The sequence below is a fragment of the Cryphonectria parasitica genome (assembly GCF_011745365.1).
Source record: "Cryphonectria parasitica EP155 unplaced genomic scaffold M406scaffold_5, whole genome shotgun sequence".
NCBI classification, from domain to species: Eukaryota; Fungi; Ascomycota; class Sordariomycetes; order Diaporthales; family Cryphonectriaceae; genus Cryphonectria; species Cryphonectria parasitica.
This window is the reverse complement of record NW_024468913.1, coordinates 1,219,438-1,237,645: the sequence shown is the minus strand read 5'-3', so window position 1 is coordinate 1,237,645 and position 18,208 is coordinate 1,219,438. Positions and strand designations below refer to the sequence as shown.

The window sequence follows — 18,208 nt, the reverse complement described above, 5'->3', positions numbered from 1 at the left end:
TATTCTATTTCAGTCGATTTGAGTCCTGACCTCATTCCATGCACACAGGACACATTCGCAGAGCTGCGGTGCTGTGATTGAAAATCGAAGACTTGTGTGATTCTCCTATCCAGAACGCCCCTCCCCGGCCCCTGCATTGGCTTACTAAAAGAGAGTGAGAGCCAGGCTGGGTCCTCCCATGTTAAAAGAAAGGGTGGTAGTCTATATCATCATGACGAGCGCTTGCGAAGAGACTCCACTGTTTTCCAGACAGCTACTAGATAATAGTATTGCGAGTCTGTAGCCATGATCATTGTTAGAAGACCCCTAATGGATATATCCCAGAGTAATTGATTTGGGTGATTTTTGCACCTACGAGAATCGATGGCTTTGTTCCCTACTTCATCGCCATATGCATCACTAGAGCCCTGATTTCTATTCCCGGGGTAGCCTTTCTTGGCTTGACAGGCCTGCACTCCCTTTCCTTTTTGTTATGAGAGGTTGCCTCATTAGGTATTGTCATTTTGTAGTCCTAAGTTCTTGTCAGGTCTTGGATAATAAATTGACACTTGACGGGATGTCAGAAGGTGGACCTCACCTCTCTTCCGATAGCTGACAAAACTCGACGAAGGGAGCTATGACTGCGAGAATAGTCTTTGGGGTTAGAATAGGGCAGCCCAGCTTGCGCTGGTTGCACTGCACCCGTTTCTGATGATGACACAGGGGGAGACATGTTTGCAAGTCTCAAACTTCTTGTCTGCAGAAGAAGGGGAAAGCACAGTAGTAGATGGAAACTAGAAATGGTTTGATACCGTGGTTGTCCAGGCACAGGCAGCAGCTACGAGTAGGGTGGGAGTGATGACTTAAATAGAGGAGGGAGGCGATAGCTATTGTTTGAAAGGCTCAATGGCATTACTTCACCATGGTAGGGTTTATGGTTGAGTCGGAGTACTTACGACCGTTGATCGAGAACCTCGACAAGCAGTGCGAGGCGGACTAACAAAGGGATCATAAAGATGGTTAGCACTTCAGAAGGCGGCCATCCTCGGACTAAACCAGCCAATCCGGACCAGCAACTAGTGAATCTGCGGGACCCAGATTTAGTCCGACCACGGAGTAAAGTAGTCCGCTTACGCCGCGCAAGCAAGTATGATGATGTCTTGTGCACGTCGTCGTCTTCCTATCGATGTTTTGCCTTGTTCAGATCTAAAAGCCTCTCCAAATCGTGTCAGATTGACCCGAAATCCGTCTGTATTTGGCCACTTAGCACTACAACACAAGCCGCACCAGGTCAAAGTACTCACACGCCGCCAAATTGTGGAGTGATTTTGGTCCTGGGGGGATGTCGACCACCGAGCGCCGCCGTAACGGCTCAGAGGCATCCTGTGAGCCTTGCCGCAAAAGGAAGCAGAAGTGTGGACACGAGCAGCCAGTATGTATGGCCTGTCGCCGCCGAAAGCTCGAATCCCGCTGCTGGTACCACCCTGCGCCTCTCTCGAAGCCACGAGGCAACAATACACACTCCAGGCGTGCCGTTCCATTTAGTCCGACCCCTTCTGGGAAGTCTGGGGGCGGGCACGGACATGAGCCCGCAGGCCCTGTGAGATCTCGTCTTGGAGGTATTCTCGCCGGCACTGGCGCGCCAGAGAGAGCCTTGAGGATCCACACGCTGCCTTTCTTGACAATTGACTTTCATGGGTGCCCGCCACAGGCTGTCGTGCCAGGCATTACCAATCGGGACGCAGAGGCCTCCAGGGAACAACTCAATGCCACGGAAGAGATTCTGTCTCACTTCAAGCATATCGCGAGGATCGAAAAACTTGTCGAGGATGGCATCTTGTTCAGAGAAATCGCCGTCGTCCCGCCTCCCGTTGTTCGGCGGTTCTTAGCCTCTATCAAGAGCATAGCTGCGGCTGCAGGATACGGTGGTCATATTAATATTGATGATAACAATAATAATAGTGAGGCCGCCAACGGAAACAGCAGCACCCTCAGTGTATCACAGCTTGCCAGGAATGTGATAGAAGCCTCATCGTCGGTAATCAATATCACACCACGCCTCGACGGAGAGGCCTTCTGTGCGCTCTTCTGCGGGGCGAACCTTCGTGTGGAAGCGTTGGGTGTGGCAGTGGCCATAGGGGCCTTAGGTGAATGAGGCCTGGGTGGCCACCCTGACTCACTGGCCTGGGCCATTCAATGGAAAGGCAGTGAGTCGCCAGGTACGCTAGCTCAGTTGGGACTAGTGCTAATTGCCTTCTATATAGAAGGCAATTGGCAAGCGTGCCTTGAGATAGATTAATTGAAGAATCATCTTCCCTTCTACCATTTGTACAGTCCCTAGAGTGCCTTCTACAAGTGGTAGCTACGATCATACACTGCATTGAGGATTCACCCCACGAAGCCACTGCGCTGATACGCCCATCTGGGAAATCAGCGGCCTTGGCAACCCAAAAACACCAAAAGCCTACTATCGTAAAGATTGTGGCACCAAAACAACAAGCTCTTGGCACCATGCTCACCTGAGACTGTGCTACGGACTTTCCTGATGCGTTACGCTTACCTGAGACCTCGCAAACAGGCGTTTTCATCAAAAACACTACAAAAAACCATCAAAAACACGCCCACGGGCATTCACAAGCATTTACAGCTAAGCTGTTTTTTCCTTTTACCCCATCGCTGGTGGAAGCCCTGGCAGTTGAAATCAGCAAGCATACTCTGATCCTCGCAAGCACCATAGACATCCTCGCGCAGACGCCACGAGTTATCCTGATTATAGTATGCTTGCCTGAGAAGCCTAAACCATTCCCTAGCCTTCATATCCATCTGTTGCTTATTGCTAATTAGCTTGATTAACAGCGATTTACTATTGATTTTAATCCTAGCAAGACAATCAGACAAGCTGAGCTAACTATAAGCAGTTTCTCAAAGAATCTAACTCAACCATCTATCCACTATGCTACTACAGCTGATCTAGCTGCTAGTCTAGCAATACAGCTAGGCAAAGATCCCAAACTTCTTCATGAATGCTCGATGAGTGAAGATGCAATAGCCTCTTGAGAAGAAGAAACTGCTAGTCAGAACAATCTGTTCCAGGCGGAAGACTATTATAGCAACAGCTTAGCACTGTTCGAGTTCCCTGCTGTGCAATGCAAGACTAGCACCCTCTAACATGAGAATTCTAAAGAACTAGCTAACTTCTTAAACAACTCTGCTTTCAAGGAATATATTCATTATATTAAGATGCAGGCTAATAATGCTAAGATAGCTGCAATCTATGCAAACCTGGAAATCAGAAAGATCTTGGAGGCTGTAGCGCATCTTGAGACTCAGCAAGCTACGATAGCTATCAAACAAGGAGCTCTCAATACTCAAGTTGGTAAATAAACTGATATGCTAGCTCAGCTAATGCATTACTTTAAGCTTAGCTCTGAAGCTACTGCTTCAGATATTTGCTTTCAGGCTAGCAATGATAATCTATTCCCTGCTATATCTAGCTCTTCATAAGGTTTAGCAGCTTTTCAATGAGCTATCTACTATAGTGCTGAAGAAGGTAATCCTAATAATTTGGGTAACAACTCCGATAACTAAGGAAGCAGTAATAGAAGCTGTTGTTCTTCTAACAAGCTTCTAGAATCTGAATCAGGCAACCCCTATAACCAGCGCAATGATACTCTGTTCTCTAACTGATCAAGCATTCAGCATATTACGAAAATAAAGAAAGAAGAATTTAAAGTCTTCAATCCTGAATACAACAACTCCGAAGATATTAGCATAATTACAGTTAGCAAGAATCTCATTTTTACTAATGTTTGGTTTTTTCTAAACTATCTTGAGTTTTTCAAAAACAGCATGAATAATGCTAATATCGAGAATGAGATATTGCATATATTTAGCATCTTATTATAAGATGCTGCTATTTACTGATAAACTAATAAGTTAATTAATACTAAGTGCATTAAGCTTTATTGAAGAGAATATAGCATTATTACCAATCTTCTAGCTCAGCAATTCGCTATAAAACCTATATATACTATGCAAAAATTCTGCAAAAGCTACTTAACCTTAAGAAATATTGCTAAGAATAAGTTTGCTCTGCAAAAGTTCATCCAGAAGAACTTCCAATATGCATGCAATATAAGCATTCTTAATTGCAAGAATCTTAACTGAAAGAGCGTTTTGAATAATATCTGGAGCAAGATGAATAAATACATTTAGCACTACCTTGCTTTTCCTCATTGCTACAATACTCTGAATGAGTATATGGAGAAGTGTTATGACTCATTCAACATGCAGGTTACAGAACAGGTCATGAATAACAGGGACCAGGTGTTAAGGATGCAACATTCTGACAAAGCACTGATTACATAATCCAGGGTTAGGGTTATGAGTACAGCTAATCAGGAAGGATAGCTTCGGATATGTGCTATTCAGAGCTAGCAGAATAATTTGGATATATTGCTATCTAATATATCTATACTGAAGAGCTGAATATATAAGAATATATTCATTTCCATTAGATAGATTCAGTACATAGCTCTTTAGTTATCAATCTAAGTATCAGATTACTCTCTACTCTGATAGCTCCAAAAGCAGTGAATACTTGCATTGCTTATTAAGACTTATACAGTTCCGTATTCAAGAACTTAGCATTTTAACACTGCTCTTGTTAGTATAAATCCCCTTTATATACTTTGGAATCTTCGGATTGCTGCAATGCTTATTACATTTTGATAACTCTTATTCAAGAACAATTCAGTGTTATCTCTTGAGCAATACGGAATACAATAGCTCCTCCAGGAACTCCTTCATCCTCGCACGCCCCTACTCAGGAAGAACTGATCAACCAGATGTACTAGCTTACTCAGCGTATCCAGGACCTGCGCGAACAACAGCAGGCTTAAAGCGCTACTATCGCCAACCAACAGGCTCAGTTAGCCTAGCAGGCTTAACAGGCTCAGCTAGCTCAGCAGGCTCAACAGGCGCAGTCCACCTCTATAGTCACCAATAGTGCTGGAAAAGCGTACAAGATGAACAAGCTTGCCATATATGATAGCAACCAGAAAACGTTGCATGGATTCCTTATTCACTGCAGAGCGTATTTCCTGTATCACAAGACTCAGTTTACTAAGGAATCTAAGAAAGTTATTCTTATAGAAACTCATCTCGAAAAGAATGCTTTCATTTGATATAAGCTTTCTCTATACAATCATTTGGAGCATTAGAACAATCCTAATGCATGCATTCAGAATACCAAGAATATATTTGATTTCTTTAAAAGCTTCGAGAAAGCTTTCAAAGAGATCTTTGATAACTCCAACGAAGAGCATATTATAGCTTAGCAGCTCATAAATCTTAGACAGACCAAGTTAGCTTCTGCTTATACAGTTAGATTCAAGCAACTCTCAGCACAACTCTCATGAGAAGACAAAAACCTTATAAAGCATTATTATAAGAAACTTAAGAATAAAATTAAGAACGAAATCTCTAAGCAGGATTAGCCGGAAGACTTTGCAACGTTCTCAAATCAAGCAATTCGCATTAATAACTATCTATACGAACGATAAATGGAGAAATCCAAGAAAGAAAGTAGCTAGACTTGAAGATTTCCAGCTAATACAAGCAAGAAACTCCAAAACAAGAATAGCAATCATTATAGCAGCACAGCCTAGAGCAGCACTATGCATATCAGCCTCATAGAACTCAATGCTGCTAACAAGCAGTATAGCAAAAGGAACAATATTACTTATTACAATTGCAACAAACAAGAATACATTGCATATAACTGCTATTAATTCTAAAGAAACAAATAGCAATCAGTTTAGAAAGAATGCTAGATGAATATTGCTTAATAACAGGAATCCAATCAACTGAGCAAAAACACTTTCTCGGAGCAAGTATTGAACTCTGTTAATTACAGAAGTCTCAGCTGAACATTCTGCTACAATAATAACTGCTTAATACATCTCTCAAATAAGAAAGATTCAGAATAGTTTCCTTAGAAATCTAAGCGCTACAAGCAGATAGCAATAGCAGAGCAAAAGTATATACTCAGCATGACTATGAGCAGCAGCAACTCGAACTGCTCTAACATTGCAGAACAGAGCATTCAAGCATTAGAAAAAGGATTTAGTAGCAATACTCTTCAACATTCTTCATCACTTATGCTAAGCACTATGATCAGAGATATGAATAAGGGATGATATCTTTTTAGCTACTGATATGAATATCTAAGCAATACAGAGAACATCTCTCAAGCAACAGAAGAATTAAGCCAGAGCAAATAACCTAGCAGCTTGCAGAAGCTTTCTGCAAACAATATGCCCAACAAGCTTAAAGGAAGATTTCTCTTCAGCATTGAATAGAATAAAGAAATAATATAAATTGAATATCTCGTTTATGAGATAGAGCTAGAGAAGCTCTTTATCTGCATTCCCTTGCAGAATATCGAAGCATAAGAAGATAAGAATTCTCGGATCAGCTTACTTTACAATCTATACTACGAACTGGCTTGGATCTTCTGCACTTATTATAGCTGCAAAACGCATTTCTCGGAGAAGATGCAATATGAATAGTTCTCCATTAGAGAATCAGAACAAATCCTTCAAGCTATTAAAGAACAGAAACTCCACTTCAGAAAGATTCTCAATAAACAATACTACAATGCATACATTAAGCTACTAGATGATTGCTCTATGCAATATATAGATAAAAAGATAGAGTAATAGCAGTATAAGATGATACTCTATATGATTTACATTAATAATAAAGTTTGCAACTAGCATTAACAAAAGAAAGATTAGGAATAATAATAATACAAGCAAAAGTAAGCTAAGAAGCTTGCTTAAGAAGCAGCAAAGCAGACTCAGAAGAACAAGCAGTTCTCAACAAACTCAAAAGAACAGGATTGCTTATAAAGAAACTGCAGACAATCAGATCAGAACAGTTCCTATATGAAGCTTCTAGAACAGATTATGCTTATATCAAGTTCGATATACACATTCAAGAATACAAATACAGCGCACTACTGAACAGTGGTGCTCAGGGAAGCTTCATATTCCTACATATCATCAATCAAGCACAATTACAATAGAGATAAAAGAAATGCTTATACATTCTCAGCACTATAAAAGAACAATTTATTGCATACAACCAAGAAGTAATTAACAAGAAGACTGATCATCTACTTATCTTGATTCAAGAATGCATAATCAGAGCTTCTTTTAATATCACAGATACAGCACATCATAAGCTGATTATAAGACTTCTATAGCTTAAGAAGCATAATTCTCGAATCGATTGAACTACTAGCTAGATCTTATGAGAACAAGCTATACTCAGAGAAATAGTTACAATCAATAACGTAGGATCGAAGCTAGTAATTGAAGAATACTCAGAAAAAGAAGCTTTATACAACTTCATACATACTTTCAAGTTAGCAGGGCTAGCAGTTCAAGAAGAAGGATCTAGTAATAAGCGAATCCAAATAGTACTAAAGTGCTAACAAATTAGCAAAACAACAGAAGCGAGATCCTTAGCAAGTCAGTCCGCTCTGGAGCAACAAGAAAAAGCTTCAGAAAATGAATTGTGAACTCATATAGGAAAAACCTCGAAACCAGGCCCTCAAGCACTCGCTCCAGCCCGGAGCGAACACTTAAGGCTCTCGAAAACGCTATCAGAAAAGAAGCACGCTCAACAATATCTACTGTTCCTCCAGATAGCAGAAACAGCACAAGAATCAGAACCAACACTCACGAATATACTACGAGAATATCACAAGTTCAAGAAACTATTCCAGAAAGAATTGGATACAGAATTGCTAGAATACAGCTCATATAACTACAAGATCCCGCTATAAAAAGAGAAACAGCCCAAATTCTTCTCTATTTACAGACTAGATAAAGCAAGGCTAGAAGCACTTAGGAAGTATCTTAATGAGAATCTTAAGAAAGAATATATATAATTATTATAATTACTAGCAGAATATCTTATTCTGTTTATATCTAAGAAAAATAGCAAGCTTAAGCTATATATTGATTATAAGCAACTCAACAATATTACAATCAAGAACTGATATCCATTGCTACTCATTAAGGAATTACAAGATAGGCTGCAAGAAGCATAGTAGTTCACAGTTCTGAATCTAAAAGAAGCTTATAATCTGATTAGAGTAAAGAAAGAAGAAGAATAGAAAACTGCTTTCAGAATATACTATGAATACTACAAATATTTAATTATGCTCTTTAATCTAATAAATGCTCCAGCTTCGTTCCAGGAAATAATTAATCATATTCTATACAAGCACCTGAATCAGTTTATCATTGTTTACCTTAATAATATCCTTATTTACTCTCAAATACTGGAAGAATACAGGAAGCATGTGAAAACAGTATTGTAAATGCTCCAAGATGCAAAACTCCTTGTGAAACCTGCAAAGAGTTACTTTCACATACAAAAGGCTGACTATCTCGGATTCACAATCAAGCCAGAATGCATTAAGCCACAGAAAGACAAGATAGAAGCTGTTAGGAATTAGCCAGTTCCCAGAAATATCAGAGATATTAGATCTTTCCTCGAATACATCAACTTCTACAAACAGTTTATCAAGAATTACAGCTGAATTGCATACCCTCTTACAAATCTCACTAAGAAGGAATAGCCTTTCAAATGGATTTCCAAAGCACAAGAAGCTTTCAACAAGATCATTAAGCATATTATCTCAGAGCTGATTCTGTATAAAGCAAATCCCTACAAACCTTTTAAAGTTGAGATCAATACATCAGAATATACATTTGAAGAACAACTTGGCTAGCGAGATAATCAAGAATGTCTAAGGATTGTAAGCAACTTCTTAAAGAAGTTGAATAGCTCAGAGATTAACTATGAAATCCCTGATCAGGAATTCATAGCAATAGTGAAAGTCTTCAAGAAGTAGCAGCACTACTTCATTAGCATATAATACCCGATTATAGTTTACTCAAATCACAAGAATCTGATTATATTCATAATAATCAAGGTTTTGAATAAATAACAAGTTAGATGGACGGAATTCCTTTTACAATTCGATTTCAAGATTGTATACTGCAAAAGCTCGGAGAACGGATAAGCAGATGCTCTCAGCAGAAGAGCAGATTATTGAGATGCAGATTCTTCAAATATATAGAACATCTTTGCTCAAAACAAGTCAGGAAACCTTATCAATGCATACAGAGAACTGAATGCTGCTCTCAGAATAGAATCCTCAGAAAGAAATTCAGAATCAATAACTCTGAACAAACAAGACAACTATATCAAGAATATATACAATATACCAGCATACAAGCATCAGAGAATCAGAGCAATCTACAAATACATTAGAAGATACTAGAACTCATTAGATCTTAGAAAAAGAATTGAAAGCATTCTACAACAATGCAACAGCTGCAAGAAGAATAAAGCAGAAAGATATAAGCTTTATAAACTACTACACTTCTTACCAATACCTACAACTATTTAGCAATCCATCAGTCTAGACTTTATTATCAAGCTATCTCTCTTATAAGAATTCTTAACTAAAGTGCAATACAATAGCATTTTAGTAGTAGTTTGCAAACTAAGCAAGTATACTTATTTTCTCTCCTACAAGAAAAGTAGTACAGCAGAAGAACTTGTATATACATTTCTCAGAATGATTATTGCTAATCATAGCATGCTAGAAGAAGTAATCTCTGATAGAAATAGAAAGTTCAACTCGAAATTTTGGATTTCACTTATAAAACAGCTCGGAATACACTATAGAATGTCTATAGCATTTTACTTATAAACAGATGAATAGATAGAAAGAATAAATCAGATTATCAAACAGTATCTTCAATACTACATCAATCAGGAACAGAATAACTGGATTGATCTATTGCTCCTTGCATAGTTTGCTTATAATAGCACAAATACAAGCACAACAAAGAAATCATTATTCTTCACGCTCTACAGATATAATCTAACAGCTTATTACAAGGCATTGCAAGAAGCAGATGCAGAAGCTGCAGACAAAAGGATTAAGAAGATTAAGAAAGTTCAGAAAGAACTCCAATCAGAACTACAATTCATTCAGGAACGAATAATACAATATGCAAACTCCAAAAGAATTAAGAGATCAATTCTATAGAAGGGAGATAAGATCTATCTACTTCGAAAAAACATTAAAATAACTAGATCTAGTAACAAACTCAACTATAAGAAGCTGGAACTATTCAAAATCTTGCAACAGATTTCCCTAGTTAATTATGAATTAGTACTATTATACAGAATAAGAATATACTTAGTTTTTCACATCTTACTGCTAAAACTAGCAGTACAGGAAATACCAGCGGATAATACAGCAGAAGTAGAAAACAACGAACCAGAATATGAGATAGAAAAGATCCTCAAGCATAGAAGCATAGATAATACAAGGGAATACTTTATTAAATGGAAAGATTACTCAGCAAGCGAAAATTTATAAGAATCACAGAAAAACGTTAAGAATGCTCAAAAAAGAGTAGCTAAGTATTGAAAAAGGAAGGAAACCAGTACCTAAGACGATCACTCCGCCCCAGAGCGAGATCCAGAGGCTTCGGAAATCTCGCTCTTTAGAAAATCCAACCAATCCACCACTGCATTCCTCACATCCACGGAATTCCAGTCAAAACCCTCAAAAGAAGAATCTCCAGCAATCACAGCAGATTTCTCTGCAACTACAGAACAAACCCTAGCAGCAATACAAGCCCGCTTCTCCTCAGCTTCCTCACATTCTAACTCCTTTATACTAGAAAGATCTCAACGAATAGCTTTCATCATCCTCTCAAACTACAGACGCTTCTGCTTCTGCAAACGTTCTATTTCTGCAGCAGCATTGCATAGCTGCTTCTCAGCACTCTCGAGTTGGTTCTCCAGGCATTGGTATTGAATGCCTATCCAACGAATTTCTGCAGCACTCAGTTCTTGAACGTCGCACTGAGAACGACCCAAGCGAACACATTCAGCGCAGCAAGAGGAATCCTTAACAGAGACTTAACAAGACTGAATATCACGATCCTTATAGAAGAAACAAGAAGGCATGGTAATAGCGTTTTGAAGAACTAAGAAAAGAAAAGAATTCTTTTGTTTAGTCTTTTCAGCACGAGAGCAAGATTTGTTGATTCTGTTTAACATCTCAATTAGAAAGGCAAGATCATGTATACAGAGAACTTGCTAGAATACTTACAAAAGATTGTTAGAAACAACGACTGATAGAAGAGAGATGATATTATAATCCATTCAACATGCAGATTACAGAACAGATCACGAATAACAGGGACCAGATATCAAGAATGCAATATCCTGATAAAGCACTGATTACATAATCCAGGGTTAGGGTTATGGGCACAGCTAATCAGGAAGGATAGCTTCGGATATGTGCTATTCAGAGCTAGCAGAATAACTTGGATATGTTGCTATCCAACATATCCATACTGAAGAGCTGGATATATAAGAATACATTCATTCCCATTAGATAGATTCAGTATATAGCTCTTCAGTTATCAATCTAAATATCAGATTACTCTTTACTCTGATAGCTCCAAAGGCAGTGAACACTTGCATCGCTTATTAAGACTTGTACGGTTCCGTATTCAAGGACTTAGCACTTTGACACCGCTCTTGTTAGCATAAACCCCCTTTATATACTTTGGAATCTTCGGATTGCTGCAGTGCTCATTACAAGAAGATTGAGCAAGCTAAGAGCATTTTGATCAATATTGCTGATTAATACTATTCTGAGTATTATAGAGGAAAAAGTAATTGTTGAAACTATTCTCCAGCTTGCAAGTATAACTCTTGCATTAGCAGCAATTGCTATAACAACTAAAATTATTGAAATAACTACAATCATAATTGCAGAAGGAATTATAATCATAATCGCTATAATAAAGATTAGTTAAGCTATTATAACAAAAGCATAACTTGTTTCTTAAAATATAAGCTTCAAGATTACAATTCATACCAAAACCAGGATTTCAACTGCAACAAGCTTCGGAATTATAATTATAACTATAATTACAATTAGTTCAGAAAGAATAGCAAGTCTGAAGATTGCAAGAAATGCAACTGGAGTTGCTTAGCAATCTCTAACAAAAAGAAAGCTTATAACATTACTGAGAATAAGAATGAAGATATACTTTCTAAGAATAATAGTAATAATCTATCTTTATCTAGCAATAAGCAGATATACTGGATTGATAGTTCTGAATAATTGCTCTTGCTAATCTTATTATATTATTCTTGATTGCTTAGCTCTGTAAGCTGCATTTATAACTTATGCGAAGTTGATTATTCAGTTAATTATATATATATCTTCTATAATAAAGAGTTTGATTCTCGAAGCTAAATATTTCAGCATATAAGCGCTTGCTAGAATTAAGATTAGAAGATGAATATCTTCAAAGAGATTAAGAAATATCTGAAGTATGCTATATCTTTTGAAACTACTTCGCTTGAAACAAGTATACTACCAGTTCAATACTGTAATAAAAACATTCTTACGGAAGCTATACCCGAAAAGCAGCTGAACAAGCCTATCAGCAGTTACACTTACATGAAAATCATTATACAAGCTATTCTTACTGAATCTAATATAATTCTCTGCAAAGATATTAGCACTGATTACAACTTGGTGAATCAACAGTTCCTTAGTCAGTTCTCTGCTGCTGAAGTCTTAGTTTACAAGCTTTAAAAGATCGGAGATATGGAAAAAGGCACGATTATGCTATTCAAATACGCTGAATGAGACTTCTATGCCTGTGTGTCAGGGCCGATTGTGCCAGCAAGGCTCAGAGCCAGCTAAGCCAGCTGGATTACGGATGACTAAGCAATATGCGGCTATAAAGCGGCTTTCTAGCCACGTCAGCACTGCTGAGCAGAACTTAGCTCCTTAGGCCTCAATGTTATTCTGGTTGTATGCCCCTGAAAGAGAGAAAGACCTCGCCACATTGCCTTTGCAACCTTTCCACCTGACAGTTTGAGGCCTGGCCCTTTTAAAGGAGGCAATCCGGCGAGGCTTTCTATCTTTTTTTTTCCCTAGGAGCAGCGCTAACACTGAGCAGGAGCAGAGCAAACGATCAGACCACTATCCTTTTCGAACCTTCGAGCCTTTGACTTTCGAGCCTTCGATTTTCGAGCTTTCGAGCCTTGAATACAGCGAGCAAGCAGTGTTGAGCAAGCAGTATGCAAGCAGCGTGCGAGAAGCGTTCAGAAGAGATTCAGAGCATTCGAGTCGCTAAGCTAGAGCAAACAGCGAGCAAGCAGTATGCAAGCAGCGTGCGAGAAGCGTTCAGAAGAGATTCAGAGCATTCGAGTCGCTAAGCTAGAGCAAACAGCGAGCAAGCAGTATGCAAGCAGCGTGCGAGAAGCGTTCAGAAGAGATTCAGAGCATTCGAGTCGCTAAGCTAGAGCAAACAGCGAGCAAGCAGTATGCAAGCAGCGTGCGAGAAGCGTTCAGAAGAGATTCAGAGCATTCGAGTCGCTAAGCTAGAGCAAACAGCGAGCAAGCAGTATGCAAGCAGCATGCGAGAAGCGTTCAGAAGAGATTCAGAGCATTCGAGTCGCTAAGCTAGAGCAAACAGCGAGCAAGCAGTATGCAAGCAGCGTGCGAGAAGCGTTCAGAAGAGATTCAGAGCATTCGAGTCGCTAAGCTAGAGCAAACAGCGAGCAAGCAGTATGCAAGCAGCGTGCGAGAAGCGTTCAGAAGAGATTCAGAGCATTCGAGTCGCTAAGCTAGAGCAAACAGCGAGCAAGCAGTATGCAAGCAGCGTGCGAGAAGCGTTCAGAAGAGATTCAGAGCATTCGAGTCGCTAAGCTAGAGCAAACAGCGAGCAAGCAGTATGCAAGCAGCGTGCGAGAAGCGTTCAGAAGAGATTCAGAGCATTCGAGTCGCTAAGCTAGAGCAAACAGCGAGCAAGCAGTATGCAAGCAGCATGCGAGAAGCGTTCAGAAGAGATTCAGAGCATTCGAGTCGCTAAGCTAGAGCAAACAGCGAGCAAGCAGTGTGCAAGCAGCGTGCAAGAAGCGTTCAGAAGAGATTCAGAGCATTCGAGTTGCTAAGCTAGAGCAAACAGCGAGCAAGCAGTATGCAAGCAGCGTGCGAGAAGCGCTCAGAAGAGATTCAGAGCATTCGAGTTGCTAAGCTAGAACAAAGTGTGTTCTTCGCTATTCGAGCGAGAGAGCAGAATGAGCAAGCAGTAGATCTGAGTATCTTCTGTTTTCGAGAGTGTGTTCTTCGCTATTCGAGCGAGAGGGCAGAGTGAGCAAGCAGTAGATCTGAGTATCTTCTGTTTTCGAGAGTGTGTTCTTCGCTATTCGAGCGAGAGAGCAGAGTGAGCAAGCAGTAGATCTGAGTATCTTCTGTTTTCGAGAGTGTGTTCTTCGCTATTCGAGCGAGAGAGCAGAGTGAGCAAGCAGTAGATCTGAGTATCTTCTGTTTTCGAGAGTGTGCTCTTCGCTATTTGAGCAAGAGCGCAGAGCTGAAGCGGAGTGTCCGCTTGGCAACTGAAGTTGCTTGGGTATTAGGTTGCGAACTAATTACCCTTCTGCGCCTAGCGGTGGAGCGAAGCGTGGCAACGGCTTCAGAGTTGCTAGAGAGCAACTCTCAAGACGGAAAGCTGTAATTATCCGTTATAGCTGCAGGGACGCTGTCCTGGATGCTGGGCTCCTTGGCTGCAAACCAAGTCCCTGGTGGAAGGCTTGCAACCTACATCAAACAGCTTTAAGTTCTGAAGAGTGCCTGGATAAAGCGCTGAGGGAGCAGCGACTGAGCAGCGTATATGGCGCGGGTATTGCACTCGGAAGACTTACGTCTGGAATGTGATTAAAAAGAGATTTTTTTTTTCACAGGCTTCGGGGACGAAGCCAGAAGAGAAGGAGGGAGATGGTTGAGAGGCCTTGAGAAGCCTTGAGAAGCCTGAGGCACTGAGAGATCTTGAGAGGCCTTGAGAGGCCTGAGGCACTGAGAGATCTTGAGAAACCTTGAGTGGCCTAGAGGCCTGAGGCACTGAGAGACCTTGAGAGGCCTTGAGGAACCTGAGGCACTGAGAGATCTTGAGAAGCCTTGAGAGGCCTGAGGCACTGAGAGACCTTGAGTGGCCTAGAGGCCTGAAGCACTGAGAGACCTTGAGAGGCCTTGAGAGGCCTGAGGCACTGAGAGACCTTGAGAGGCCTTGAGAGGCCTGAAGCACTGAGAGATCTTGAGAGGCTTTGAGAAACCTGAAGCACTGAGAGATCTTGAGAGGCCTGAGGCACTGAGAGACCTTGAGAGGCCTTGAGAAGCCTGAAGCACTGAGAGATCTTGAGAGGCCTTGAGGAACCTGAGGCACTGAGAGACCTTGAGAGGCCTTGAGAAGCCTGAAGCACTGAGAGATCTTGAGAGGCCTTGAGGAACCTGAGGCACTGAGAGATCTTGAGAGGCCTTGAGAAGCCTGAAGCACTGAGAGATCTTAAGAGCCTGAAGCATTGAGAAGGCGTAGGAGCAGCTAGGAAGCAGCGAAAGCCTGGAAGCAACGGAAGCTTGGGAGCAACGGAAGCTTGGGAGCAACGGAAGCCTGGAAGCAACGAAAGCTCGGAAGCTTCAAAGGCCTTGAGGACAAGGCCTGATAAGGAGGGACAATCTGTCAGGGCCGATTGTGCCAGCAAGGCTCAGAGCCAGCTAAGCCAGCTGGATTACGGATGACTAAGCAATATGCGGCTATAAAGCGGCTTTCTAGCCACGTCAGCACTGCTGAGCAGAACTTAGCTCCTTAGGCCTCAATGTTATTCTGGTTGTATGCCCCTGAAAGAGAGAAAGACCTCGCCACATTGCCTTTGCAACCTTTCCACCTGACACTGTGGCAGGCGTGCTGATAGCTCTTCTGAACTGCTGTGCTAGCATGCTGAGGCATGGATCGTGAATAATCTACCTGCTGAAGCTCTTATTAGCAATAGATAGCTCAAAGCCTGCAAGGCTATCATTAATTACAAGAATCAGGCTATTATATACTCAGAGCAAGGCAACTTCCAGGTGCCTTTCGAGGTTCAGTATTAGGCTTTCTTACTTACAGTGCGAAAGGTGAGGATAGCTCATGCTTATGTTATCAGCTCTAGCAAGACTGCTTAGATAGCTGTAAGATATGCTGAACTGCTCAAAAGCTGCTTATTCTCTTTTATATCGATCTACAGTACTGCGCTGAATGCATAGATCGATACTTCTTTACTTCCTGTAGTAGCTCTGCATAATGCTACGAAAGGAGCTATTAAGATTCCCAAAGGCACCCGCATGGGAACTATCCATGAGTATAAGAATACGGGATGGTTCAAAGCTACCTTCAAGGGCGCTATAAAGGCTCTAGCAGTAGCAGCTGCCTTGAGAGGACTAGCATTAACCTATTAGCTGGCTAATACTCATGCAATAGGTGTATACAGTATGCAATTCGCATCTTCATTAAAGATTCCTATTAATCAAATAGCAGTGAATAGAGAATTCAATCTCATACTAGAAATCATTGCAATAGCTAAGAATGCAGAAACAGAAATACATTCTATTAGTGATTTTCTGCTAAGAAATAGCTTGTTCTCTATGCTTTATAGCAATGCTATTTGTTACTCCCTCAGCAATATGAGAATAGCTTATAGTATCAACCTCTTAACGAATACTAAAGCATTACTATTCAACAATCACAACCTCGATATACAGAAATCTTCAATCATTATCAAGAGATTCCTAAGCATCAAAGCTCTAAACGAAGCTTCAGCAATAATCCTTGATAACAGCATTTGTATCTGTTTACAGAATCCGATTAAAGCTTAACAATTCAAGAGAATTATTGAAAAATATCCTGCTATATAGGAAAACAAAAGCTCTCTTAATATGCTTGAGAATCAGATAATGAAAATCCCCTTAATAAAAGAATAGCAATACACAAAACTGAATCATCCTTGCTACTCTGTTTTCCGCAAGAATAAGAAGTTCATCGATTAGATATATAAAGAAATGTATAAAGCTAGCTATCTCGAGTTCGCTAATAATATCTATCCGTTCGCATTGCTGATCTTCATAATCTGGCGAATAGTATACAGGAAGGAAAAGAGCTGCATTGTTACAGATTTCAGAGCTCTTAACAAGTAAGCAGTGCCTGATAATTACTCTCTTCCTCTTTAGTTAGATATGATTGAAGCTATATGCAGTAAGCAGCATATTATAGTTATTAATGCTACAGCTTTCTTTTATCAGTTTCCTGTTCACTCTGAGTATTGTAACTATTAAACTATAATTATGCACTATAGCTTTAAGCAACTAATAATAGCTCTAATAAGCTACTGCAACTCGCTAGCTTATGCTCAGAGGTATATAAACAGGCTACTTTGTAATTATAAGCACTTCATTAAAGCATTTATTGATAATATCGTGATCTTCTTAGATTTGTTTGAGAACTATCTGAAGCATCTCAATATTGCTCTGAACATCTTTAATAGAAAGGGAATCTCTATTTCTCCTACAAAGAGTTATATCAGTTTCTTCTCAGTTGAACTTCTTAGCTTCTATATTAATGCGCTTAGCTTGTTTACTATAAAGGAATATACTGAAGCCTTTCGAAAGATAATCTTTCCTAGAAATCTTAAGGATCTCGAAATCTATCTTAGCGCAACTAGTTTCCTATAAATGATGATTCTGTACTATATGCAGCTCGTAGAACCGCTTCAACTGCAAAAGACAGCGCTGCTAGCTGAAAGCTGTAAGCTTAGAAAAATCATATCTGGGAAGAAGTTGCAGCATTAAGCTTATATATATTGCACATACTACAAGCCAACAGATGCTGAAAAGATAGCTTTCGAGGATTTACAGAATACTATTTGCAGAAAGATGCGCTTGTATTATATGGAACTATTGCAGAAGCTGTTTATTTAAGTAGATGAATGCTTGTAACAAGGATTTGGCATAATGGTTTTTCAGTTGAAGGAAGACTATATCTGGCAATCTAGCAAGCTAATCCTCTTGCATGCTATTAAACCAGTAATATTCCTTAGCTGCTGCTTAACGAAAGCTGAAATAAACTACAGTCTCTCTGAGCAAGAGATTGCATATCTGGTTTGAGCAATGAAACGTTTGCACAAGCTGATTCAATCAAATCAAGCATAGTCTATAGTTGTTCTTACAGATCATAATGCTACGCATAGCATTATTATCCAAATACGCCTTAATATCTTATTTACA

General features: G+C 40.0%; 4 protein-coding genes across 4 annotated transcripts; 3 read left to right on the top strand and 1 right to left on the bottom strand.

The window, feature by feature from the left end:
* Window positions 1–1,246: 1,246 nt before the first annotated feature.
* On the top strand, window positions 1,247–2,134 carry M406DRAFT_71040 (uncharacterized protein; the record flags this gene model as incomplete). The annotated part of the gene is made up of 1 exon (XM_040925393.1): window positions 1,247–2,134. A coding segment is annotated over one exon (888 nt), but the record flags the coding sequence as incomplete, so codon positions are not given.
* An 11,060-nt stretch (window positions 2,135–13,194) lies between these two features.
* Window positions 13,195–13,829, top strand: M406DRAFT_322595 (uncharacterized protein; the record flags this gene model as incomplete). Its single annotated transcript, XM_040919660.1, has 3 exons — window positions 13,195–13,278; window positions 13,347–13,438; window positions 13,748–13,829. The coding sequence occupies 3 exons, from the start codon at window positions 13,195–13,197 to the stop codon at window positions 13,827–13,829; spliced, it is 258 nt and encodes an 85-aa protein (XP_040775377.1).
* A 628-nt stretch (window positions 13,830–14,457) lies between these two features.
* M406DRAFT_322594 (uncharacterized protein) lies at window positions 14,458–15,793 on the bottom strand (the record flags this gene model as incomplete). The annotated part of the gene is given in 5 exon segments (XM_040919659.1): window positions 14,458–14,906; window positions 14,927–14,959; window positions 15,004–15,224; window positions 15,238–15,564; window positions 15,582–15,793. Coding segments are annotated over 4 exon segments (545 nt in total), but the record flags the coding sequence as incomplete, so codon positions are not given.
* Window positions 15,794–17,269: 1,476 nt separating this feature from the next.
* M406DRAFT_260176 (uncharacterized protein) lies at window positions 17,270–17,656 on the top strand (the record flags this gene model as incomplete). Its single annotated transcript, XM_040917349.1, has 1 exon — window positions 17,270–17,656. One exon carries the CDS (start codon window positions 17,270–17,272, stop codon window positions 17,654–17,656), a length of 387 nt encoding a protein of 128 aa, XP_040775375.1.
* Window positions 17,657–18,208: the final 552 nt, after the last annotated feature.